Source organism: Toxotes jaculatrix, chromosome 1 (assembly GCF_017976425.1).
Source record: "Toxotes jaculatrix isolate fToxJac2 chromosome 1, fToxJac2.pri, whole genome shotgun sequence".
Taxonomy (NCBI): Eukaryota; Metazoa; Chordata; class Actinopteri; family Toxotidae; genus Toxotes; species Toxotes jaculatrix.
Genome location: NC_054394.1, coordinates 16,057,975 through 16,084,543, shown reverse-complemented (window position 1 = coordinate 16,084,543; position 26,569 = coordinate 16,057,975). Strand labels below are relative to the sequence as shown.

The 26,569-nt window shown below is 39.3% G+C and overlaps 1 protein-coding gene across 1 annotated transcript; it reads right to left on the bottom strand.

Annotated features, from left to right (window-relative positions):
- Positions 1-1,040: 1,040 nt before the first annotated feature.
- On the bottom strand, positions 1,041-24,457 carry LOC121179100 (chromodomain Y-like protein 2). The gene is made up of 7 exons (XM_041033731.1): positions 24,276-24,457; positions 15,322-15,928; positions 9,877-10,094; positions 4,723-4,895; positions 4,415-4,625; positions 4,106-4,249; positions 1,041-4,013 (listed from the first exon to the last, which is right to left on the bottom strand). Exons 1-7 carry the CDS (start codon positions 24,297-24,299, stop codon positions 3,855-3,857), a joined length of 1,536 nt encoding a protein of 511 aa, XP_040889665.1. The 5' UTR covers positions 24,300-24,457; the 3' UTR covers positions 1,041-3,854.
- Between the last annotated feature and the right edge of the window lie 2,112 nt (positions 24,458-26,569).

Below are 26,569 nucleotides of genomic sequence, written 5' to 3'. Positions count from 1 at the left end.
CTGTGAAACAAAGAATCCATCAGGGTCTCTACTGGTATTGAAAATCCCTAAAGTCCTAAAAAGCAGTGAAATTAGGACTTTAGGTCTGTTTTAGCAAAACAAAAAAGTATGGTGTTAAATTGGAATTAAAACAAGTATTGCATTCTATGTGGTATTAAAAAGGTATTAAAAGTATGTTAAAATTTAACTTGAACTGGTAAAGGTGTGGAAGGATGCACTCTGGTGTTGGATGTGGCAGCCTCAGGCTGTCTGTTGGCTCGTGGTCAGTGACTTTGTGTTCACGTGACAAAGCTTAAAGTCTGACTGTGGCATACAACGTGGACCTGTAAGACTGCATAATCTTTACCATATAGTGTTGTTTCCAATGGCCATCAGTTTTTTCCAAAAGTTGAAGAGCAGACTACAACACCAGGCCTTTTACATCAGTGAGAAGGAATCTTACTCCCTCACAACCAACACATGAAATGCCAAATGACAATAGGACTGAAAGGTGTGACCAGCAAAGGATTCAGAACGTAGACTGAAGCTCGGTTCCTTCACATCTACAGTTACTAATTATCACAGTTGCTAGTCCAAGATACACTGACTGTGAACATGCATTTTTGTTCTATTATGTTTGTGAGAAAAAACAAAAACCACTTTGTGAAAGTACAGTTTCTTTATTTGAAGCAGCTCAGTCTACCCATCACAAAGTATGGATCAATCTTTGACAGATATTTAAATAGTAAGGCACCCCAAGATGTGCTTTAAGACAATGTGGGAGAAAACAAAAAACACATGAATGCTGAAATACATACATGAGACAACCCAAGATATTATAGCCACAATATCTGAGAGAAACCTGTCAAAATCAATGTCATTTGTGATAATTAATGAAGCAACCAGCTGTATGTTTTATTGTTTTGTTTTTTTGTTAAGTTTTTTAAAACATTTTTTATATATGTATATATATATATTTTTAGTTATAACTGATTTACATCAGATTTTATGATCACGCACACTTCAAACACATGCTGAGGTGGGAATCTGGATCTGGTGCCTAAGAGAAAACCCAATAGTTGGAAACTTTTTTTTTTTTCAGAAAGCAAAGAAATGCATTACCTATCTCAGGTGACATACTGGAAAGAATTAATAATATTTTACAAAACTAAAATAAATAAATGAATAAATACATAAAGGATCAGTGTTATTAACGCTCAGCGGACCTGAGTGATTTGCATTCACTGATGCTGTACAGTAGCCACATTACACAGGTCCTTCTCATCTCTTCTTGGGACCCTAAAGCCAAGCAGGAACGCGGATGTCAACTGTTTTTTACCAACAGACGAGGAGTCTAGTTGAAGAAGTGAATGTAGGAACCCCTGTCAAGAAAAATTCTAAATAGCGTATCACAAAAATCCCAACATCTTTCAATTGATTATTTAAGCCTAATGGAGTGTTTTGGTCACAAACCTGCCAAGCTGCCTGTGAAAACAAACAACGACAATTGGTGAGTCTATTCTGTAGATGATTATATATCTGGCGAGCTAGGATAAACGGATTTAAGGAGTATTTAATGACTTAAAAATGTCAACAAATGCTTTATCAAACCATTAATTATTCCCTGCAATCAAACCATAACCACAAATAAAACTAAAAACCATTAAACAACCACATGGAGCATCAACAGAGTCTCAAATGCTTCAGATGGACAAATCTGAAATACAATACAGGTCATTTTATCGACCATCAGTTTATGCTCATAAAGCTCAGTACAACACACTACACAACGTATTAAGTTATCAGACATACCTTCAATCATTTACAACAAACTGCTTAATCTGATCATGTCAAATGAAAATGTAAACATTCAAGTGACAGCAGTGTTTCAACACTTTGGTTTTGAAATGATATAAGAAGAAATTATCTGCTTTCTTGATCCATTTTGTTTAAAGTTCTTATGGGATTAATTTAGAAGGGGTGATTCAGGGAGTCGGGGTGCCTCTGGAGCAAAGCAAACCACATGGCACTGCACATCCAAACAGTTATCTCAAATAAATACAAAAATAAACTGCAACATTTCTAACAATACTTACAATGCTGGTACAAAACAAACCCTGAAATACAAGGTATTCAGACAGGCAACACATTTATATATACAATATATTACATGCAATTAGTTAAACAAAACAATCTACATTATCTATATATTATTCTGTACTGCATGTGTACAACTGCAAAAATGGACAAATATCTTCAGAGTTTTACAAAACAATTTTCACAGAACCTACTTTTTTTTCTTTTTTTTGGTAAAACAAAATAGATCCCGAACTATAGTACACATCAAAATATAAAATTTTTTTGAAATCTTAAATCATCACATGCAGATAAGGACAAAGTCGACTCCAGCTACACAACTGTTGCGTTGCCACAATATTGATCACTGACAATTAGTGCAGTCACTATGTGATTACTAGAGGATCAGGGAAAAATCATCTCTTTTGTGTGCTCTAAAAATACACAACTAAGAAGTAACTGTCAGATGATATCAACAAAAAAAAAAAAAACATTTCACATAATCACTATCTGTATTCATATCTGTATGAACCACCATAGTACTGCATGTAAGGCTACTATATATAGCTCAAACAAAGTGGGATGAATCGCATTGCTAATCCTTCCATGTGATATGTGCCGCCAATTCATTTCATCATCTAAAAGTCATTTTGTACTCAAGCCAAAATGTCAATTGATTAAGAACGGACACAGTTGTATATTTAGTGCTAGCATTCACACTTCCAGTGTTCTCCATTTCTACTTATTTTCCTGATTCAAAAAAAAAAAAAATCTATGTGCACTTCAACTCAAACAAGCTTTCCTTGAAAGAAAAATCCTGAACTCATTGAGATTTGATTTGTACATGTAGAAGTTAAATTAAACTCTTGCCATATCTGCTGTGCTGTAGGTGAAAATAACTAAAGAAAGACGGATGTTGACAGTAGGAGGATGACATCGCATGTACTATCGCACTGTCGTCAGACAGTCTCACAAGTACATGAGGTTTAACCTTGCCGAAGCAAAGTTTTGGTGCTTCTTATCATGACAACCGAGTCACTGGAAAACAAGATGTCTGTTCTGAGTAATAAGGACTTTTACAGTATAAACAATGAATTGTGTGAGTGTGTTCTTTGAGCAGTGTCTGAATCTGACTTGAGCATGTATGAGCATTTGTGGCCAGTGTTTTTAGTAGTTTTCTTCTGTCCATAATACAGAGCAGATGGAATGTGCATGTTAGGGAGCAAGAAACAGTGTCCTCATGCAAACTTTGGTTTACACTTCAACTCAAAACCATAAGCGACGAAGAGAAAATTCTGAAAAACGCATCTTATATACAGAAAGCTACTCTTTTACACACTTGAAATAAATATATATTAACATATATTATCATCACTTTATCATGTGCTCTCAGACATACATTGATTTCATACAGCCTGATGATTAAGTCTCGCATAGGTGCAAAAACACTCTGTACCTCCCTGCGTTTAAGCAATGCACATTTGGCCCTTTTGCTCTTTGAACTCCTTAAAGAGAGAAGAAACACCTGGACGGTTGTGGGTCCGATTAAAAAAGAACAACAACAACCAAAAAAAAAAGCTGCTTTAAAAAGATGATCATGAAAAAAAAATCTCATTTGTTGGAAGCGATTCAAGCAAACAGAGCTCCAGAGTATCCCCTCTGCTGATGGATGGAAGTGAAAGCCCATTAGTGCAACTTTTCCTTCAGTTTGAGATCACAGCCTTATCATCCCAAATGTCCCGCTGAAGGTAGCGTCAGACCCACACACCGCCCATCTCTGGTTTCCTGGGTGTGGACCACTACTTCTCATATGCCTTGTTCTGCAGGTAACTGAAAAGTGCATCTAATCCTTTGGTTGAACACCACAGCTGCTTCAGCATCTGACACTCTTTCTCATTCACTTCCTCCAGGACTGACACAATGATACTCCTCACCAGGCATTTGGACTCTTCTAAAACCTTTTAAAACACACACACAGAAAGGGAAGACAGTTATTTGGTTGCATTCAAAGGAAAGCTTTGCCCTCTGGGCTGTCTAGATCAGGACCTACCACTGCACTGCATGACGCCATTTCCTTCACACGCAGCATCACTTCTTGGTTAAATGTGGTTGGCCAGAAGACCTGCGACACCAGACCTCGACTGCACGCTTCTTGCGCTGTGAGTTTTCTTCCACAGAACAGCATCTCGTTGGCCTGCCATAGGAGACAGAAAGTGGGGACAATTAGGGGACAAAAGTTATTTAAATATATAATATATATTTGATTTGGGTAAAGACAGGGTAATCACATGGTTACAAGAGGAATCAAATTAGATCAAGTGAAATTTGCTCAAAAGCCTTGATTATTGCTGGGACCAACCAGAGCTACACCCAGGATCTGGGGGAAGGTGTAAGAGGAGCATCCAGAGGGCGTGAGATGGAGGGCTGCACATGGAGTTTGGAACCACGCCCTCTCACTGGCCCAGACCACATCACACAGTGGCAAGATGGAGGCCCCTAAGCCCAGAGCCGGCCCATTTACTGCCACCACAATCGGTTTCTTGAAGTGAATGAACGCCAACACAAATTCCCTAAAGGGGTCACAGAACAATCACTACCAAATCTGTCAAGTCTGATGGCAAGTGATAACAGAGTCTGTGTTTTTTGAGAGGAAAGATTTCTTCTTACCGTACGGCATCTGTGATGCGGCTACTCTCTTTTCTGCGGTCTGTGGAGAGACGCCCTATCAGGTAGGACGGCTCCAGGCCACTGCAGAAAACAGTCCCCACGGAACTGAGCAATAATAATTTACTGTCATCAGCAGCAGCATTTCCCAGGGCTCGACACACTTCCTTCATGATCTGAAGAGGAAAAGGGGGACGTGTATCACATTATTATGTCACCTGACACATGAGGAAAGACAGGGAGGAAAAAGGATAAAATAAGATTTGAATCCTTTGGAATAAGGTTTGACATCAACTCAGGATGTCAGGTTTTTTTTTTGTTTGCAGTTATACAGGCCTGAGAAAAAAAAAAGTAAAAACACTGGGACTGCAAGAATTTCCATTCCTATAATACTGATGTCTGTTAATGTAGACTAAATCATGTGGCGCCACAGACTGTCACTATATAATTTATACATGCTCTTGTGTATGGCACATATAAAGTATATTAAAACATCTCTACAGCTAAAGAGAAAAATCATAGCACACACTGTTAGTCTCATGTTACAACTATAACAGTTTTTCAGCAACAGATGAACAGTTTCATTCAACAAAAGTCCCAGAGCCAAATGGGATCATAAAATTTAATATGTCTGAATTTAATAACATGCCCAGATACCGTTGGAGAACAAATGCTTGTCATAAAAGACATTTCTTAATGGTATTCATTGGCTAATTTCTTAGACCTGGAACTTTTCAGATCCTGGCTGTGTAGTTGTGTAGTTCTAAGCAGCTTGTTTTAAATGAGGTACTTTGCAGTTATTGCAAGCTTCCCCTCGACAGTTACAGGGAACGTCCTCCCTGGAGATTTATTCAAATCAGAGAGCAACGTTTGCTTTTAGAGCATGAGGTGAGATTTTGGTTCTTGCTAGTTAACACTACATTCTGTGCAGCAGTGGAGCACAGGTGAGATGTTTAACTGATAACTTGCTGCACAGCTTGTTTCCTTGACAGTCTGCCAGCCTGCAGCAACTGACTTGACTTGTATGTTGATAGCAGCTACTCCTCCTGGCTGTAGTGTGAGACAAACAGGAGATGTGAGACAAGTTGTGTGTACAAGCTTCTAGATGAAATGTAACGCCTCAAATACGATTTTATCTTGATAAATTCATAGGAAGTATTCCAGCTCAGCCTGCAGTTGAGTACACTTGCACCATGATACCTCAAGAAATAGGCTGTGGAGACACAAGTTTAACCCTACCAGTTAAAATCAACAGTGCATTATTCTGCATCAGCACATAAGTGCATGGCCTTTGTATGATTTAATGATGTAGGGGGAGTGAGCTGACAATGTGAGACAAACGGCCTGATAAGAAGTCATCTGGAAACCACCACCCCGTCACTGTCTGCACTCAATCTGCACACTCCACTGCTGCATTTTAATCAGATTATCACCCCTGACCCATATTAACCATTCAACCTCAAAGTGAATTTACTTCTCTATGTCTCACCAAGCACATAATCTGTCCCCAGTTTTAACTAGATGTGTGTGTTTGCATGTGTGTGTGTGTGTGTTTGTGATAACAGATGACTGGACTATTTTGTAGCAAGGTGAATTGTTATCCTGCTTAGATACATGAAGCAGAAATGGGCAGAGGCTGGTTCCACTCTGTGGCACAGAGAGGAAGAAGAGAGCAGTCCAAGTGACATTCATGTGCACTCAGCAGAGACTTCAGGGACGAACGAGGGTGATATCCACAACAAAGACACTTGTGACCAGTGTGCATCACTTCCCTAGTCAGTTATATGTTTTCTGACATACCTGTTTCACTTCTGGAAGTCTGGAAACTTCTTACCAGTTTCCAGATGACACTTTGTTTATAGCTTGCCTTTTTCCAGTAAATCACTCATTCACTGCTCCCAACATAACAGATTAGCAATGGGTTTCTCTATAGCGAGCAGTAAATTGAGATTTCTGACACCTATAAATCATCATAATTTGATGTCCTCACTGACAGCTGTAAAGTTACACAACTGTCATTTTCACATCTATAAAATGTGACACACCGCATTTTGGGATTGTTAACGAAAAGTACTTATTTTAGCACCATTGTAAGGATTTATGAGGGCACTATAAAGTGCATTCATCACACCCAGGATTCGGACACTCAAATAAAATGGCCAACAGTAAATTCAGAGCACTATATAGTAAATAGACAGTGATTCTGAAAACAGTCCAGGTGTCTCTGAGAGCTCTACCAAAGGCCTGAAATTTCTGTTCAGCTGCTTCCATGTCAGAGTCCTGGTGTTGTGCATGATGATTCTCGGTCACACTGTCATGACTTATTGACTTAGTGACACTTGAATGGAACAGAGTCATCATTGCTGTTATTAGTACCATCTGAATGTGTCCCAGTGTTGGCCTGTTGAGGACTCTTTTCCCCCTTTTAATTACTGCTTTATTAAAAGTAGATGTGCAGGAATTAAGCTCTAATTGTACAAATAAACGTGACTGACAAATACACAGCATGCTCACAACTAATGAGAGGGATTGAGAGGTGTTCTAATTTATGATTTCTTATTATCATTGTATTGACAGAACTCACATTAGGCCAGAAAGATGCCAATAGAGAATTGAGTTAATAGCTCTACTTTCTGTCCTTAGCAAGCACTGAGTGTTTAAAATTTTAAAAAAAATGTACAGGCATATTTTTTGAAGATTTTCTCTGCGAAAGCCGCTCGGTAAGCACATCCGCAGACTCTCTTGTTCCTGAAGCTTCAAAGACTGGGAGACAGAGAAGGCGCTATCAGAGCTGTTTGATAAGCCCACAGCTTATGGGCTTACTGTCACACATGAAAGTAAACACACATGTGCACGCACAGTTTAGGCCACTTCAGTGCCTGTGAAGTATAGACGGCTGTACACATGACGCTGTATCAAAGCCAGAACCGCCCTCTGTGGAAGATCTAAGACACACCATACAATCTGAGTGGAGAAAATCCTGTTTGCTGAGATTTATGAGCCAGGGGTGGGTGACTGCGATACATGCCGCTATCTGTTTCTAACCTCACTATTGTATTAACAGATCTCTAAGGAATCTGAAAAAAAGTTAACTCATAGTAGATTAAGACTGACAAGCTTAACTTCTGTATGAGCTACTTATTTATGATCAGCAACTTCATTTTAAAGGTTTAAATTACAAATATAGACTTTAATGTTCAACCCAGTTTTATTTGTGCAGGGTTAATGTCAATAGATCAGTTGTGTTAACTGTGCATTTTTCATCATTTGTCAAATGGGTTTTGTGGATGATTCCAAAGGAGGGTTAGGGTTAGGCTTAGGGTTGGGCATTTATCATGTTGACAGATTAAAAACTAACTGCTGGTACAACAACATGGTAATTCATAAATTACAATGTGACAATGTTAAACTGAAGGTTACAAAACAGTACAACAAACGTGAACAGAAAGAGAGGAATTCAAAAAAAATGTTCAGCTGGGGAAAGCACCTAGTGAAATGTGAGCAACTGAACACATCCAGGGGAAATTTAAATGGACCAGCTTGATGTTGATTGGAGTGTGGAAATGAGCAACCAATCACAGGCTGGTATATCCCTGCAGGCAGCCTATTCAACCAGTGAATCATCACAATGCAAGAAGCTACAGCATCAGAGCAGAGAGCTGTTAAACCACATCCAGTGCTGCAGATGCACATGTTCCAGCCTTAATAAACTCTTTCTGAGTTTCATATCTCCACTAACAACGACCTGTGTAAAACAGTATACTGTGATAGTGGCAATAGTTAAATAATCTAAACATCAATAGATGTCACTCCACAGTCAAACATGTCTACTATTGTTAAACATAAAAGTAAATATGACAAAACTGTGATAAATAATTGAAATCCCTGTCAGCACAGTGGCATGTCATGATAGGTTACAAAGCAGCTTCTGTGTTTAGGATGTACCCTTTGCTCTGCCACTAGATGTTGATGTTACGGAGGGAATTTGACTGACACGAGTTAGCAGGTGATTGACAAAGTGCTGAACAGCCTGTGAGGAAAACACGTCAGAAGCCAGTGAGCACAGCTTGGCTCAGATTATGTGCCCTAAAAGCCCGTAGAGAAGACTCAGCTGGTTTATCATCAGAACTCATCAAAGGTGCTTCTAAAAATAGTGAGATCCTGTCTATGCGTTCAATGTAATGGTAAATCAGCAATTTATTAATAATTTACTTGAACCTTTTTGTTGTTTTAGGATTTCACTGAGCTCAAACATATCTGGGTTTTCAGTCATGAAATTCTGCCATTTTAAAAGCTTCTGTTTAACATTTTAAAAGTTGTGAAATTGTTTGGGCTTCCTTTTAGATTTTGGTGATGTCCCTGTTCTAAAAGCCAACAAATTTAAAGACTACATTTTCCACGACTGAACAATATTGCGAAAATTCCAGCACCTAGGCATGTGATCACTGAGCTTACATTTCTTTACATCATTTCTTTACTCTTGCAGAGATGCCAGTGTTACTCCTACGTAGAAAGCAGTAGAAATCATAGCAAATCTGGCCATCTCTAGGGTCTCCAGTTCTCTTGAAGAATAATTACATAAGGTTCTCCTTTATGAACTTGCAGCATAATTTCCTCACTAGTTCAACTGACATTTTGCAGTAATAACAACAGATGGCATGATGCTGGAGTAGATGTACCCCTAATTGCCCTACTTGTAGAAACCTTGTTTGGCAGGAGGTGGTTTTGAGGAAACTGTGTGTCAGTACTAAGGACAGAGCCCAAAAGCTATTTTCTATCCTTTTTTTTTTTCAGCAATGCTCTGCGTAAGATTCATGCAGCTGGACATATTCACACCTGGCAGCTGTCAAATAAAACCACAGTTTTCCAAAGTTGTCTCCTGAAAAGCTCCCCTGGAGCAGTTGGGGAGTTAGTGCATACCTCCAGGGCATCGATACAGCAGTTACTGAGGGAACGTTTTTTTCTTTTACATTTCCAAAACAGAGCGCCATGGCAACTGGGATCCAATCAGAAAGTTACAGAATTAAATGTGAGTCTTGATGCACTGATACATACCAGAGCAACAAAAATGTAATGGACTAATGGACACGGACTTATAAGTCACATGTGTAAGCAGTAACACAGTGTATCAGAGTGTGTTTATTTTCCCGTTCTCACCTCTGGCGTCAGGGCGTTGTTGTCTGTTGTTTGGCTGGAGAGTAGGACGTGCGTGAAGCCCTCCTCCTTCCTGACCACGATGTCTCGGAATCGACAGTTGTTCTCGTTCTGTCGCACGTTGTACCGGAGCCGCTTGTCGAACACGTAGCCTTTCTCCTCGGCCAGCTTCCGCTTTACTGAGCTGTGCAGATGCATCTTTCCATTGGCAAGAGGGGAGCCTGACACAGATGAGGGATGACAGGACAAGTCAGTCTTCAAGTCTTTGTGGACTTTAGACTGTAGATATTACACAGCTACTGACAAACTGGATAAGGAAAAAACCTCCAAGATTTTAAAAAACAAAAAAACAAAAAAACTTTTCCATTAAAAATCAGTGTGTAAAAATTAAATTTTTACAACATGAATCTCAGTTATTGTTGTTTATGATTACATAAACAAGCAAGCAACAGAAGCACTCAGGTGATCAGAGTATTTTAAAAAGTAAATCTTCTTTAACTACTATATTTCACAAATCCTTATTACCTCCGCTGTAGAGGTTATGTTTTCACCCATGTCTGTTTGTTGGTTTGTTTGTTTGTATGCAGAATTATGTAAAAAGTACTAGTAATCGATTTGCACCTTAGTGGAGGGATGGGGCGTGGGCCAGGGAAGGACCCGTTAAATTTTGTTGCGGATCTGGTCAATTTTTGTCAATTTCTCAGGAAGTCTGGAAATACAGTAATGTATGGATCTTGATGTAAAAAAAAACAGATGTTTTGAGATTTGGTGTTAGAAAATGCTGAATCCAAATTAGAGTTGTTCTTACTATGTTTTTGCCAAATCATTTATAATGTCAACATACTTTATTTTTCCTTTTTCTCTTTTAAGAGCTAGACAGACATGTAGGATTGTTTGGCCTTGACAGAGGTATGCACTCTACTGAGTGCCATTCTAGATTTATAACTATTATGTCTATACAGTTTGTCTGTTGCCATGAAAAGAGCCAGGAAGAAGCACTGGAAAATGAAATGGATGAAATGTTGTTTGACTGAGTGGCTTGTGTTTCCTTTGAGACATGTTTGTGATAAAGCAGTGGATAGAGCTCCATTTGACTAGTGTAAACAGTATATTTGCGTATCTAACGTGGAAAGTAGGCAATCTGTCTAGAGTGTCTAGTCTCAATGACTGTCAGCTGAGCAAAATTTTTCAAAAATTAACATCAACCACATGAAAACAAACAAAGATCAGGTACCTTAGTATCAACCTTACTATGACTGTTCCTTTTTTTTTTTTTTAAAGTTTTACAGATAAGACAGAAGCTCCTTTGTGTATTATTGAAAGCTGAAAAAATTGGTATATGCTGTATTCGTAATAGATATTTTAGAGGATATTACTAAATATACTTGTGCTACAACTGCATGCATTTCTTATACAACTAAAATCCCATAAGGTTGAAAGGACCTTATGGATGCTGTGCGTAGACTGTTGTCTCTAGGAATTTTATTTTTGGTGAAATCTTCTCAACATCGCCTTTGCAGGTCTCACTAATTCTATTCTGGCAGTTATTTTAATGATTTTGTATTTGTTAGCTGCTGACCATTCTTTTGTCTGAACACTTACAGCTGAAAATCATATAATTATAGTGCCAAGATAGCTGTCACCTATGCATGTGACATCTAAGGGTATTTTCTCTGCATGATACCTAACTATCACAGCAAGATTCAGTGACTGTGATTTTTTTTTTTTTTTCATTAAAAAAGGAACCTTGGCTCATGGGAGCAGTGACATCTCCAGAGGGCCAACATTATTCCAAAACCTTTACCTGTACAGATAAAAAAGGTTTCTGTGAAAGCCCAGTGACACAGTCACAGTTGTGCACTTTCATCAGCTGAATGGATGAAAACAAGAGAGAACCCTGAGTTAAGCAATGCATGAGCCGATTATCTAAGATCTAGTGATACTGCGGTGGGAAGCAATAAGCCACAAATAAGTCATACAACACGCAGGTACGCAGGACAGATTCCTCACCACAGCCAGTGGTGTGATGCTTTTAAGAAACACTTCAGCAAACAATGGTGAAAGATGAAAAATGGAACATAAAAGCTGGGTCCTGAACACAAACGGTTGGTATCATGTTCAGAAAAATTCCTTTTAAACTTTTGCTTTCAAAGGAGACTTTGAAACTACATAAAAGATGATTTATGCAGTGAACAGGTAGACTCAGGCAGTGCTTCAAAAAAATCTGTAAAAACTCGACCTTTTGAGTCACCAGTACAAACATAAATAGAGAACTAAATGAGAGAATGGCAGGTGTAACATTTTCTATGGTTTCATAAGAACAAATTTCGGGAATTCCTGGTGGACGATACAAGAATCCCTCCAAGCTTTTTCAAACCCAGACTTGACATTCAACAATTTAAATTACATTTAAATTCAATAAAGTGGGGTTACTTCCTCTAACTAACAGAATCATCTGGAGTTTCACTCTGAAATATAACACTGAATTAACAATGATTCTCAAATCAGGAGCCTGTTTTATTTAATTCTGCAGATGAAGACTATGAACAGGTCTGGACAATTGAGAGGTGTTCTCATCTGCTGGTCCAGAGTTCTGCCAGTAGCTTGTTATCTATCATAGAGTTCAGTATCTAACAACATTTTGCAATATCCTGTCTTCCCTCTCACAATTTCAGACACTTTCTTTCATGCTGTTATAGGTTTTAATTTGTTAATACGCTTGGAAAAAAAAAAGTACTTTAGGAATTGGTAATGACAGTATGGATCAATATTTCTGATAGGGAACCTGTTTTTCTGAGGTGAAGAAGAAACAGGATGGGGATGTTTAAAAGTCCATTTAACAGGGTTCTCAAAATCAAAATTGCTTTTGCTCCAAATATCACGAATTTGCATAAAGCAGACATGAGATTTTACACCACCTCATTTCAAAAAGATATTCCCAAACACAGAGTGTAGACATTTTGCTGACAGACGACAGTCACAGTGACACCCTCAGCCACTGTAGCGGGTTAACAGGCGGAGCTGAGGGTGCTGAATGAGGTGAGCGGGGTAGTCTTTCAAGGATTAGGAGATTAGGATCCATAATAGACTGATAACCTATCGGGTCAGGTTGGTAGCCCTCATGTTCTCACACAGAGAAGCTCTCGACTCACAATCGCTAATTAAGTTGTGGTGCTTTAAAATGAGCGAACAGCTGACATATTACATCCCCTTTTACAGGATTTTTCCGTTTTCAAGTGCACGTGGCAACAGAGCGCTCAAATGTACACTTTCAATTTCAGCCATCAGTAGCATCATAAATACAGTGAATAAAATGGACACTACGGGAATGGGGCAATAATCAACAACAAACACTAACAGTCAGCCAGACCACAACAAGCACACAACAGCACACTTTCTGCATATCCTAGGGTATCCGAATGCAACAGTGAATGTATATGACACCCACAACAAAAGACTAAACATACTTAAACGGGTATAAAGAACAGCAAAAACAGACAAACTCCATGTTAGTTCTACCGCTGATATGGCATGTATGTGCTGTTAATCAAATATGTAAACAAAAAAAACAGCCATTCTGATCTGGACTATCTGCTAAATAAGTCAAGATGACTTTTTGAAAACGTATGTAATGATTAACTATAGTGGTGCAGGCTCTGGACTGTGACCCAGGAGTGAAATTCAAAGGTGTTATCAGCTGCTCCTGTAGTAAAGAACCATAGTAGGAGCTTTAAGAGCTGTGTGTCAGCAGAAGTATCTACAGCAGAGAGGCGTGTCTGCTCTTTATAAGCAATGCTGTCAAGTAACAGGAAAATACTCATCTTGGAAATATAATTTTTAAAAAAACTATCAAAAAGATAATGGTGTGCAACCTAAACTAAATCGCTTCTGCCTCAGATGTTAGGAACTTTTTAGTACTTGTATTATTCCTATCCATGTAGGAAAGTCCACACTCCAGTACATTTTCCATTAGAACCCAACCGATACATCTGTTTGGCTGATATTAGCCATTTTTTAGTTTTGAGGAAACTTAGAAGCAGTCCATTACACAGATTCTGAATCAATGAAAAATTATTCTGTTCAATTCAATGCTCGTATCTCCACAATTCAAAGTTCTTTAATAACCACATTTTATCAAAAAAACTTAAAAAAAAAAAAGTTTATGTTTCTTATTTAGGTTAAAAAAAACACATCAGCTGAGATAGAGAGGAGAAGTCCTGACGTCACATCTGGGCAAGCCTCTGTTAAACAAGCCACTGTAAGTCAATACAATCTCTCACTAAGCATTTCTTTCTTTGGTTTTCTAAAACAATGAGGCATGTTCCAGGGGGGTTATATATCCAGACCGAACAGCAACTCAATCCAGAACCAGCCCATTTGTCATGGTATGAATACAATACATTGTGAAGTGTAACGTTTTGTATTTTGAAATAAATTTTCTATTAATCAAGAAATCGTTAGTGACACTGAATATACAGTGTGGCTGGAGATTATTCACAGCTATCCTGTCCACTGATGAATGTAGTTTTAATGTGGCTTATTCCCCTATTGTTGACAACGTTGTCATGGCGACGTTAACTGCTGAGTGCTGAGTGCTGTTGCTGCTGAGTTCCCGCTTTAACGTTACATCAGCTCTTGGATTTTCTGCTGGATGACGACAACATGGAGCTTGTGTCTTTTTTTCTTTTCTTTTTTTGTATGACATAACATCTCATCTAAATGAGTTCAATCTCCTGCTGGTAATCACCATCATCACCATGTTTTCTTCCTGGAGAGGCTGGCTGAAAAATTCAGATCTCGCTTTGGAGTTTTCAAGAGACACCAAGAGCATCTTCCCATGAGGAAGTGCTGCATCTCTGCAGACAGAACTGACTGACCAGAAGGAGACTGTGACTCTGAGTGAACTGAACTCTGACGCTATAACCTTCTGGACAAAGATTGTCACAGGAGCAAATTCTCCCAGCGTATAGATGGAGGTTTCTGAGGTTAGCAAACCTTAAAAATATTCCAGTGTTACTGACATTACTGAGTCAGTTTGTTGACTTTATGATTCTTTTCTACTTGTGCAACTATTGCAAGTCATCTTATCATTTACAAATTATCGTGTAATTAATGCTTGTGGACACAGTGACCACTGTTCTGCAAAAGTAAGTCTCATTTTAACCTGTGATGGTCTCCTATGGGTGTTGGTGTTAATTAAAGGCCGTTAATACATACTATATACATACTACATAACATACTGCTGAGTAGGGTTTTGTTCCAAGGCTTGATTAGTGGTTATATGCATTATTACAAATGTCAGTGGGTTTTGAGTATTTGAGTTGAGTTTAGGTTTCACTTTGGCTCTCTATATTATTATGCTATATTATTAATAATCACATTTCAATATTAATATCTATCTAAAAAATTAGATATGTCTCATTTCATTTTAATATTTGAAGATCTTACCTAGGTCAGTGGTGTACTGCTGTCCAGTGGTATCCATATTTTCTAGTTCTCCATCCACTTTGTCCGAGGGCAGTCTATGTGACCTCGCTGCCGTCCTGTACACGAGAGGCTCCATCTCTCCATTCTGGAGTCCATTATGAGGAACCCTTACCGAAGGAACAAAGTGAGGCCCCCCAGGTGAAGGAGCCTTATATGTCATGGCTTTGCTCATTCTATCCCCTAAAGTATGTTTCCCAGGTCCTACACCCACTTTCCTCTGCTTCTGAGTGGGTCCTGACCCTCCACTTCCAATCCCTAGAACAGTTCCCACTCTGACTCCCACCGCTGGGCCACAAGTCCTTTTCTTTTTTCGGGCCTCGGACCTGGCTCTGGAGTTTTCTGCAGCAGATGGGTGACTGGTGATGAGGGGCTCTCCGCGATTTTTAGAAGCTTTGGGCCTTTTGTGTGAGTGCAGTCTCAAGCTGTTGAACTGGTCAATGAATTCCTCACAGTGCAGCAGGTGGTGCTCTGGCTCCCATGTGTCCTCCTTACTTCCATAACCTTTCCACCTTATCAGGTACTCCCACTTACCCTTCTTATTCCGCCTCTTGTCCACGATTCGCTCCACCTGAAGGCAGCATACACAGGAACAGGCAATTAGACAGTGATTTAATGACTAAATGTTCATATATAGATTTCCTTGTTTTAGCCACTACAAAAACACTGTTGCTGAAGAATTTAAGAAAAACAAAGTGTATGTAATGACAAACTGATCCACACAAAAGTATAGTGCATTAAAAAAAAGATTTACTCCTCAGATTATTTAAAAAAAATGAAAAATATTGAATGTATTCCCACCGATTATCTAAAATGTTTAAAAATAAAGGCAGTTCAACATCAGCTCCTACAGAGGCTGGATGATGAAACTAATAGACAGCTGAGAACTTTTAATCAATTTATTGTGAAACTGCATTAAAGGTAGGATTATGGGAAATATGATGCCTGCTAAAATGCATTATCTATGTGCCCTGTTTAATTCTAACATAAGGGTCAGGGTCTCAGGCCCTTTGTATGATTTTGTTGCTGGTGGACAGAGCACTCAGATATACTTCATGGCCTAGCACTACACATGGCTAATTTGCAGTGTATATTCAAAATCCTTAGAGGATAAATGCTTGTGTTTTTCAAGCATTGCCACCACCAGGCTAAATTTTACAAATTTGTACACAAGTAAATCAAAAGCTAGTACGTAGTGGGATTTGTACATATTGTATATAGATTTGTTACCTTGTTTTTTTTTACCACTAGAGAGACAACAACAGCCGGCAAAAAATTCCTTGTATGCGTATGCGTACTTGGCGAATAAAGCTGATTCTGATTCTGATATTTCCCTTAAACTGACTGAGCACACTCACGTTTCTCAGAGGATGACCCATTCCACTCCACTCTAATATATACTTATACTTATGCTGAATTATGCTTTCAGACACTGACAGGGAGCGTCAAATCTTAAAAAAAAGGGACATTTTGTGACATACCTAAAGTTTAAGATAAGGACTAGTTCCCTATAGAAGAAAGATAAGAGACCGGTTTGGAGCTAAGATTTGCTACAGGCTGCTGTGATGAAGAAACCTTAAAACATCAGCCTTTCGAGGTCAAACCAACACTAGAACAACCTATTTTATAATTATATGAGACCAGCTGAGACCACAAAGCACCAGCAAATGTAACAGTTTGACATGAGTGCTTAATTAAGTACAGTGATTGAATAACCCCAGAGTAAAAAAGTGTCAGAAACAGCCCAAAATCTTAGTTAATATAATGGAATACAGGAAAAGACCAAATGAGTTTTTGGTTTCTAAGACTTCAAGCTAGACAAAGTTTCAGTGAGACTATGTTAAACAATACTCAAACGACGTTTAGAAGCAGCATACTTCTGAGAGATGAGACTAATGGAAAATGGTTGGAAGGTTTCATCAGAGGCTTTAGTGCAGCTGTGGTAATAACTGCTCATCATGTTCTCAGATGTGCAGCGCACATTAACAGGAGTAAACAGCCTTTGATGGGTGAGCCGCAGGGGTGTCACAGAAATGAACAGACGATTAGGTTGCTTACAGTCCCAGACAATGTCACACTTAACAGCATTGCGGAGACAGACACGCAAAAAAAAAGAAAGTGTGTACAAAGAGCCCAGAGGTTTAGAAACACCTGATGCTTCAGTATGAGTTGCAGAGAATGTAAATGTGGGGCATCAGTATCCTCCAGCTCAAACCATAGGGTTCCAAAGCAGTGTATAAATTATGATAAACCATCAGTAGCAGTGTTAACATGATATCCAAATTGTAAGACTTTTAGACTACACTATTTTCTTGTGAAACAACTTGCGTCCGCACTTGTATTTACAGGTCATTTCTGAAAAGACCTTTGCCCTGACTGTAACCCAAACCCTGAACAACAGAAAAACAGCTAAATCCGCTCTTCTTCATCACTTTTTCAGTTTTCAAAAAAAACTGTGCACCACAGCCAGCATCTGATATGTGCTACTGACAACACAGTTCTGACAGGGGGAAACACTATTCAAAGGGAAAACTGATTGTTATTTTATGGTCAGGACGTCATCTGACAAAATCAGCATAAATACAGGTTGTGTGTTCACCTACACTGACATTTAAAATGCCACGATCACAGAGAGGGTTGGAGGTGACTAAAGGCTGTCTTCTTTAGCTACTGCAACACAGACCCCAGGTCAGTTTTCCCCCATACACACAGAAACACCAAGCTAAGTTTTATGATTTACATTTTTTTTGGGTGAGAAAAGCATTGTTTTAGAGTGGGCTGGGGGCTGAGATGGAGAGAAAATCCAGCTTTGTGTGGATGTACTCATCTGCCACCCACCCCATCAAGCCAGAACAGCCCACCAAGTCCAGCAAATTACATCACTCCAGGCCAGTGAAATGACAACATCCAAGCAACACTAAAAAAAAAAACCTACAAGCAACCACAAGCCTTGAAAACATTCAGGCCAACGCAGTGACCGTATTTTAAGTTGTGCCTGGCCAGAAACATTGTGACCGATCAGCTCCAACTACAATTAAATATACTGTTTTCATCATGCTCATTGTAAAATTATTTCTATCAGTGCAATTTACAGCAGACCCATTTTTGGGTAGCCTTTACATCAGAGTGAACAGGGAAAACTCATCTCACCATGTCTCTTTTAAATAACTGGGTTAAAAGGGGGACTTACCAAAAACCTGTGTGGTTAGCTGTAATGTGAAATGGAACATTTATAGTGATGAACCCACAGCTTTTTTGTCAACAACTACAAAAAAGAGATAAAGGAGAGTGAATATGGAGCTTATATTCATCAGATGACCAGAAACATGTCTCCAAACAAATACAAACGTTGCTCAGTGTCTGCTGGATGTGTAAATAGGCAACCTTAAGAGATAATATCTTAATGTTGTGTTTACAACTTGTTGAGCAGGCAAAAATATTAATGAATATAGGCTTAATAATTTTTTTACAGAATATTTTAAGTTGTGTCTGATCAATAAATCCTTATTGGAAACATCCAGTGTCCATTCCTTTCATGATCAAAGCTTCTCCTTTTTGCAGCAAGGCCCAAGATAGCCATCATCTCAGGAGATATCATTTGGAAACAGGTAAATTTACAGGTAGACATTAAGGTGAAATTGGACAAATGATAACATGTTTTCTATAACATGCATCTCCCTCCTGGAGAAATGTGACATCCAGCAGGTCCCAAACACAGACCTTCATGAATTATCTCCCTTACAGGAATTCTCTGTTGTGTAGTCACACAATTAATAACGTGTGTAGTACAACTGCAGTACTGCACTGATTGGTCTCAATAACTACCACTGATGAAACTGCGTGCAAAAATATTTACAGGATGTCACTTTAAGATTATAAGCTAGTGCTGAAAGAGCTATGTGTCTAGTCCTGTTTAGTGAACAATGGTTGCTCTAGAAACAGAAAACAAAATGGAAACAGGAGGAAGAAGTAACTTTGTTATGAATAACAACACACATCCAAGCTGAAGATGCATTTTATTTAGAAAAATCCACTCATAATTTTGCTACTGCCAACACTATGTCTTCTTATGGATGCTGAATTATCCTTGCAATGGTAACAATCCAAAGATCAATCTTGTGTTTGTTAAAAGAAAAACATGCAGTTGCTTTGTCTGTTATCTTTATCTTTATTTAGGTATATAAAATCACAGATGTCATAAGAAAGTATGTCCCTTTGCGGGCAGTGGATTGGTGAACACTCGCTTTAGTGGAAATTAGAAGTGATCTGACACGGCCTGCTGTTTGTTGAGGAGTGCAGTTGAAAAGTTTCAACAAAGAGTTGCTCATCATGCTCTCAGATGTTCTGAGCACATCATAGTAAACAGTCTTTAATGGGTGAGCAGTACGGCTGTCACAGAAATGAACAGGAGGCTTGAATGCATATCCTCCATTGTGTGTGACAGACAATGTCACACTTACTCAGAAGAGGAGAAGAGAGTGGAGGAGAAAGATAAAAGGGCTAAGTTGTATACACAGACCAGAGGGGTTTAGTAACACTTAGAGATTAAGCATGGGCTCGAAGAGTGGAAGTGGGCATATCCTCCCTCAGCTGCCAAATTCCTTTTCAGCATCCTCCGACCCAAGGCACAGTGAGAAGAGTATACAATGGTCTCTCAGGAATGTAAAGACAGGTGTGTAATGTACACTCTGACATCACTTTGGGTGTGGTTACAGGTGCAACAGAGCACACCCATCAGTCATGATGGATCTACATGGTAATTTCTTTTCTGAGTTTGGTGATCTCATAGAAATCCCACCTCTGTGTTGTACCTATAAGTTGTCCTTGTCCATCTTGGGGGGTAGAACCAGGAGCTGACTGTACATTGAACTGTTGTCTTTGTTAAACACACGCTGGCCCTGTTCAGACCTAGTATTAGCATGTGTCACAAGTGGACAGCTCTAAGTACAGGTGGAAATGCACCCAAGATGCAATGAGGATGTGTTTGAGATTCAATCGCTCAGACCACATTTGGAGGTGGTCCGAGCAGCATACGGCCACATTCTTTTAGGAGAGCGAACACATATGTGTCCTTGGTGACGAGAAAGGACTGTCCTACAAATCATGCTAGCTGGCTTTGTCCATGATGCCTGAGAGGTTTGAAATGGAGATATATTATGAGTGAGTCAGTCAAAAAACTTAGGCAATTTGGTTTTCCTGGAACACGGTCAAGGAACAGACATGGTCTGTTATAGGTGTAGTGTTGCCAGGGTGCACCTGACTGCATGAGGAAACACAATATTCGCAGTTTGTGTAACCCAGACAAAAATCACACATTTTTTTAAGCTTCAATCATGACTAAAGTGTATGTCATGCAAAAGAGCCAATATAAAAACGTCAACTCATACTTTGGTAACATGCAAGAAGCTGGCAGCTGCTGGTAGCCTTTGAGCAGCACAGTGTATTGAATAAAAGGTCATGTCATCAAATTTAATCCCAGGTGTGACCCCACGTGCTTAGAGTTGTCTACTTGTGATATGTTGATGCCAGGTTTGAATAGTGCTGACTCAATGAAAACCGCAGGGTCATATATTTGCATTACATGATCTACAATTAAAAACAAGATTTACAAGTGTGTAAAATGATTTGCACATAATTTTGAGTACTCACAAATGCTTGTTCCAAACCACACACAAGCACCAAGCAAGTTGAACACATGTAAAGCAATTTTACAAATGCACACATCATAACCTGCATATATATGAATATTTGATGCACCAGTTTTTAACTTCAGCTTCCCAGATCGGATCATTTTCACCTCTGAAAAGCTTCCCGCGTATACAAACGTCTAAATATATTTGTGACATTCTTTTGAATTTATTTACAGATTGTTAAATGTGTGTGCACAGACTGCCTGATACACACAGATCAGGTTACATATGCGAGCGGAGTTTTGAGACTCTTTTCACAGTGTGGACTGGATTAGAAAATAAACAAAGGAGAAGGAGTTCTGTGGACAAACAGCGTGGGTCAGTGACTGGTGACTGGGCACACATATTCACAGCTCATTCATGTTTACGTCTGGCTGATGATTGGGCAACTAAAAGTGCTGCTCAGTTGTCCCCCACCCACTGACCACAGTGAGTCCAGAGAGCCACATGACGGCACATTAACTGAGAAATACTGGCAACTCTCTTCCTGAGAGTCTAGAGTTGCTAAATTTGTTGCTAGGTACTTTTTCGGAGAAATAAAAAAGTTGCTAAAAGGGGTCCCAAAAGGCAACAAATCTAGCGAGAAATTTGTTAAGTTGGCAACACTGGGGTCACCAGTATATTGAGGATTCATCATCTGGGAACCATGAACGTTTTTTTTTTGTGCCATTCCATCAGGTAGATGCTGAGATACTGGATAAATGTAAACTTTGACCCACTGTTACCATGAAAAGTCAGGGCATCATCAACAGTAGTTGCAGGTCATATCTTTAATTCTTTCACACTTTTGAACAACACCAGTGAAGAACTGAATTTCAATACCCAAACCTTGGTCTCAGGCTCGGTCTTTGAAGTCACTGCTTGCTCATTTCAAAGCCCCTAAGTTAAGGCTACGCCTCTCTATGACTCCCCAGCATCTTCCTACCAAGAAATAGAATTTGTAACTCGAGAGCTCTAAAGATGGCTAATGACCAAAACCTCTTTTTAGAAACCTTTGAGTGAAGTCAAACTCTTTTTTTCCTTTGTTGTTTGGAGTCACTTTGCTTTTGTTTTTATTAAAAAAAAACAATACAAGAGGATGGATACATATATATTTTGCATTTCTTGACCTCTTCTCCCACTCTTAACTCCAAAACTCAATCACAAAACTGCTATGCATCAGTCAAATTCCAAGACATTACTGCCTCCACTTTTCAGTCTCTTACAGCACCACCAAACAAATCACTTCTACATAATATCATTAGCTAGTTTATTAATGCTGGCACTCCCAGCATGTACAAACTCCCCAAAATCATTGCTTGCCAATTACCTCAACAATAAGTGACTCTGTTTTCCACATTTCAGAATTTTTGGTCATTTTTAAATAAAGGCTGTACAGCACCAGTAAAATCTGGTCATCTTCTCAATTTTGGTGTCTCCAAACAGAACTGTTACCCATGGGACTGTTGTCAAGTTAGCAGGCAAGGAACCCAAAGACTCAGACTGACTGTTGAGGGGCCATCCCAGCCAACACCTTGTTACTAACAAAAATAAATATTATTTTCTGACTGATAAATCAGTAACCTGTTCAACAAAAATCAGCCAATCAGATCCACAGAAAATTGAACAACATCCAGTGTTTAATAGTGCAGGCTGCCACATGAGGCCAATTCCACATAAACCAAAGGCCTGCGGAGAACAAACTCAACTCATTCTCAATCCAGTAGTTAAACTTAAAACAAAAGTACACTATTGCTCACTACTACTTCACTGACATAATACCTACATTCACACAACTTGGAGTTACAAGTTTGAGGCCGATGTGAAAGGATTTTCCCACTCCCACACGCTTACTGAACAATTTGAATGCCGCATGAAACAATGGTGCTTTTGCTAGAGCATGCAAGGAAGGAACATAAATTGAGATATGCAATTAAAATCCATGTTGGCAATATAAAAAGAAAGAAAGAAATTCTATTTAAAAAAACACACTCAAACACATGAACATGTGAACATCTGGGTGAGCACAAGGGGGTTGGAAGTACAGTCAAATATGGACTTGTGTCAAATGAGCAATGCGAAAATTAGTTTCAACGATAAAAAGAGTAATAATTGTGATAAAAATTATTACAGCCAGTGGGCCTAACTATAAGAAACAATTAGTGGAAAAGCAATTACTTACTGCTTCTCACGTATTTAATGTATTGTCCTGGAACTCATGTCCTGCTTGACTCATCATATGCTGTTTGTCAGTGCTTTGAGCAGATAATGTTATCTTCCTTAACACTCACCAGAGGGTCTCCAAGTTTGGTTTCAGATGAACATTTTTTGGAGGCACATTTAAATTGTGTTCTTAACAAAAAATTTGAAAACTTGTTATGACTATATTACTACTGACTATATTTATTTGTTTGTCCTTGGAAGTCATCAGACACTCACCGCCCCCTCCTCTACAACCCCCCCGCCCTCCTGCCCCCATCTCTCCCTGTGTCACCAACATGAACTGAAACGTATGACACCATGTCAGCATAACAAAGGCTAATGACAGTAAGTGCCTGATTCAGTACAGCTGATGTAGGAACCAGGCTTCATGCAAATTCTGGCACCGGTTCCAGAGTGATGTTGCGCACGAGGGCAGCGTGACCTTCCTGCCACCCGTTTGGGCAACTTTTACGCCCAACACTGTCGGGAGTCACAATTTCCCACAAATTCACACACATGAACCACGAAAGAAGCTCGCGCAAGGACTTCTTTTATCCCGCTCGATTAAAATTAAATAAATAAACTGGTGTCTCGGCTTGTGTGTCTAAACAACGTGGGAAACATTCACACCGCTGTAAAGGGGGTAAAAAAAACGGGCTGTGATGACAAAATATCTTTTGGCATGTATGCGCACCTTCAGAATCATCACTCCGTCTGTAGCTATTCACCATGTCCGTCCGCTCAGCGCTGCTGTCACTTTACCACGACTTTCAACTCGGCGACAGACTGAGGAGTTCAGCCCGTAAATGACATCTTATCTATTTGCTACAGTGGCGAGGAATTATGTCAAAGTATATCAGAAGCGACACAAAGTAGAAGCATAAATTTACCAACCTTGTCTTCGCAAAGCTTGAAGAAGGGTTAGTTTCGCCTGTTAAAGGGCTTAGGACACCGCTTTTTACATACGCGACGCCCTCCCCTTTACTTCCTAATTCCATTATTCGTCAATATTACAGAGCATTTTTCTTGGACATGGTTTTATCCTACCTCGTAAAGGTCTCCTGAAGCCATTCTGGGGTGCGGACTCCGGCGGCGCGGCGTTCTTGCCTGCCTTGTTGGCTTTTTTTGGACCCTACTCTCTCGGTGTTTCGGCGAAAGCCCCGATAGACGGGAATTAGCGAGCTGCCTTGTTATTCTGAGCAATCCGCAGTAGCAGATCAGCAGACAGTGTCAATCGAGCCCGGCGCTCTGCGATGGATCGTTCCACACTTAAAACAAACAACCATCGGGGCGGTGCTGTTTACCCAGACCCAAGTGGTGGACTGAAAACTAGTCCCCGGCTAAGAATGCACCGCCTGATGATGGTCTGCATGCGCCTTGTTCCTCTGAGCTCTGTTGCAATCCAACTACTCTACGGGAGATGATATGCTGGGTGTCTTGTGTTCGCACACACCAGCTGAGACCGATTCCTTTTTTTTTTTTTTTTAAATGACCCACGCTACCTGTCCGCTTTCCTGTCAAGGAAAATACCTGACCTAACCTAAATTTAGAAGCATTAGGAAACATCCAGAGCAAATTACTTGGAACTACTTGTAATGAACGGTGACCTACTGGAAGCTGCGAAACTACTGATGTTTGCTGACACCACTTCATTGACCTGTGCATCACCATAAAATTGCCCTCACTTTCACCATTCTTGTGTAATTACGGTTAACATTTAATAATTATTCAGTAGTGTGTTTACGTGCAAAATTACAAGACGATGATGATGAGTTTAGTCTTACAGTCACCCTGTTGCACCTTTTGATCTCATCCAACAAAGACACACGAGGGCTGCTCATCACCTCATTATCTCTGTTGTACTCCGCAGCTTTATGCTGGGCTGTAGGGTAAAAATTCATAATTGACTTATTGATTATTTGTGACTTTGAGAGGATGTGGCTCAAACTGAAATGTTGAGAAGATAAATGGATCATGATGACTGAGCCTGCTGAGCGGATGTTTAGTTCACTGTATTTGGTTCTCACTGATGTAAGAAATTATTTTTTAATCACAGTGATATCTAAAATATTCATTATTTTAATATCAGGCACAATATAGAAATCATAATTTGAATAGATCCAACTGAAATATGCAGAAAGTGTGGAAAGCTACCAACAGTTGTCCTTTTTTTCATTAATTTTCTTTCATTCTTCTTAAATTTTAAACACGACCACATGTGACTGCACACGATTGACCACAGAAATAAGGAACACTCAGTGACTATCTGTATCACTTTCTGAAAATGTAGCTGAAACAGTCTTAAAATAGCAATTCAATGAAACTATGCATAATAGCAACCTATTCTGATTTTCAGCTCTGTGTCTTGGAGCATGTATATGAAAACTAATTCTGCCTGTTTCACATTATTGATACTGAGGTCTGCGGAAAGGCGTTCAGTGCAGATGATGTGCAACTGTTCTCCAGGCCATTCTAAATTTGGAGCATAACTGTTCCTGTGTGTGTGCGCTACAAAGTAAAATAACTCACCGTGCTGTTTTAATAGAAAGAAATGTGACCATTGTAAAAACAAACTCTGGAGAAAACCTGAGAACCTGAAACCTGAAAGCACTGAGCAGGCCATTCTAATATCACAGCAGAGGTGTAAAGTGCCCTCTTATTGTGCTCACCATTTAATATTAATGTGAATTATGCTTGGTTAGGAAGATTTGAAATACTGAGCAGAATGACTTTTAGCATAATCACAGGTCATTTCCATTTTCAAGGAGATTTTATGGACCTAAATAAGTTGTTGGAATTGTTGGCCCTAAAGATATGTTTAGAATAAATTAAAATTCCCACCGAGAATGGGGTGGTCTTAGCTGCTATGCTGGACATAACAGATGAACAATATGATGGTGCCTGAAATATGAGATATTAAAACTCACACTTGCTAAAACTCTTCTGGATGTACACATGAAATGATTTTTTTCCTTTACCAATATTCCATCATATCACTGAGTGTACCTGAGTCTGTTGGTACAAGTCTCTAAAAACACAGTGTGAGCTGGGATTCTGGGGCATTCTGTTTGTTCAATAAAGAAGTGTGTGTGTGTGTGTGTGTGGTGTGTGTGTGTGTGTGTGTGTGTGTGTGTGTGTGTGTGTGTGTGTGTGTGTGTGTGTGTGTGTGTGTGTGTGTGTGTGTGTGTGTGTGTGTGTGCGGGTGTGTTTTATTTATGTTGTCAGTTCTCTATCCTTTCAGTTTTAGACCTTGGAATTAAGGATGTTTTAGCAAAGGGAGGACATTTTAGCCAATCCAAAAATGTGCTTCTTGAAAGGTTTTGTTTTAGAGTTAAGATTAA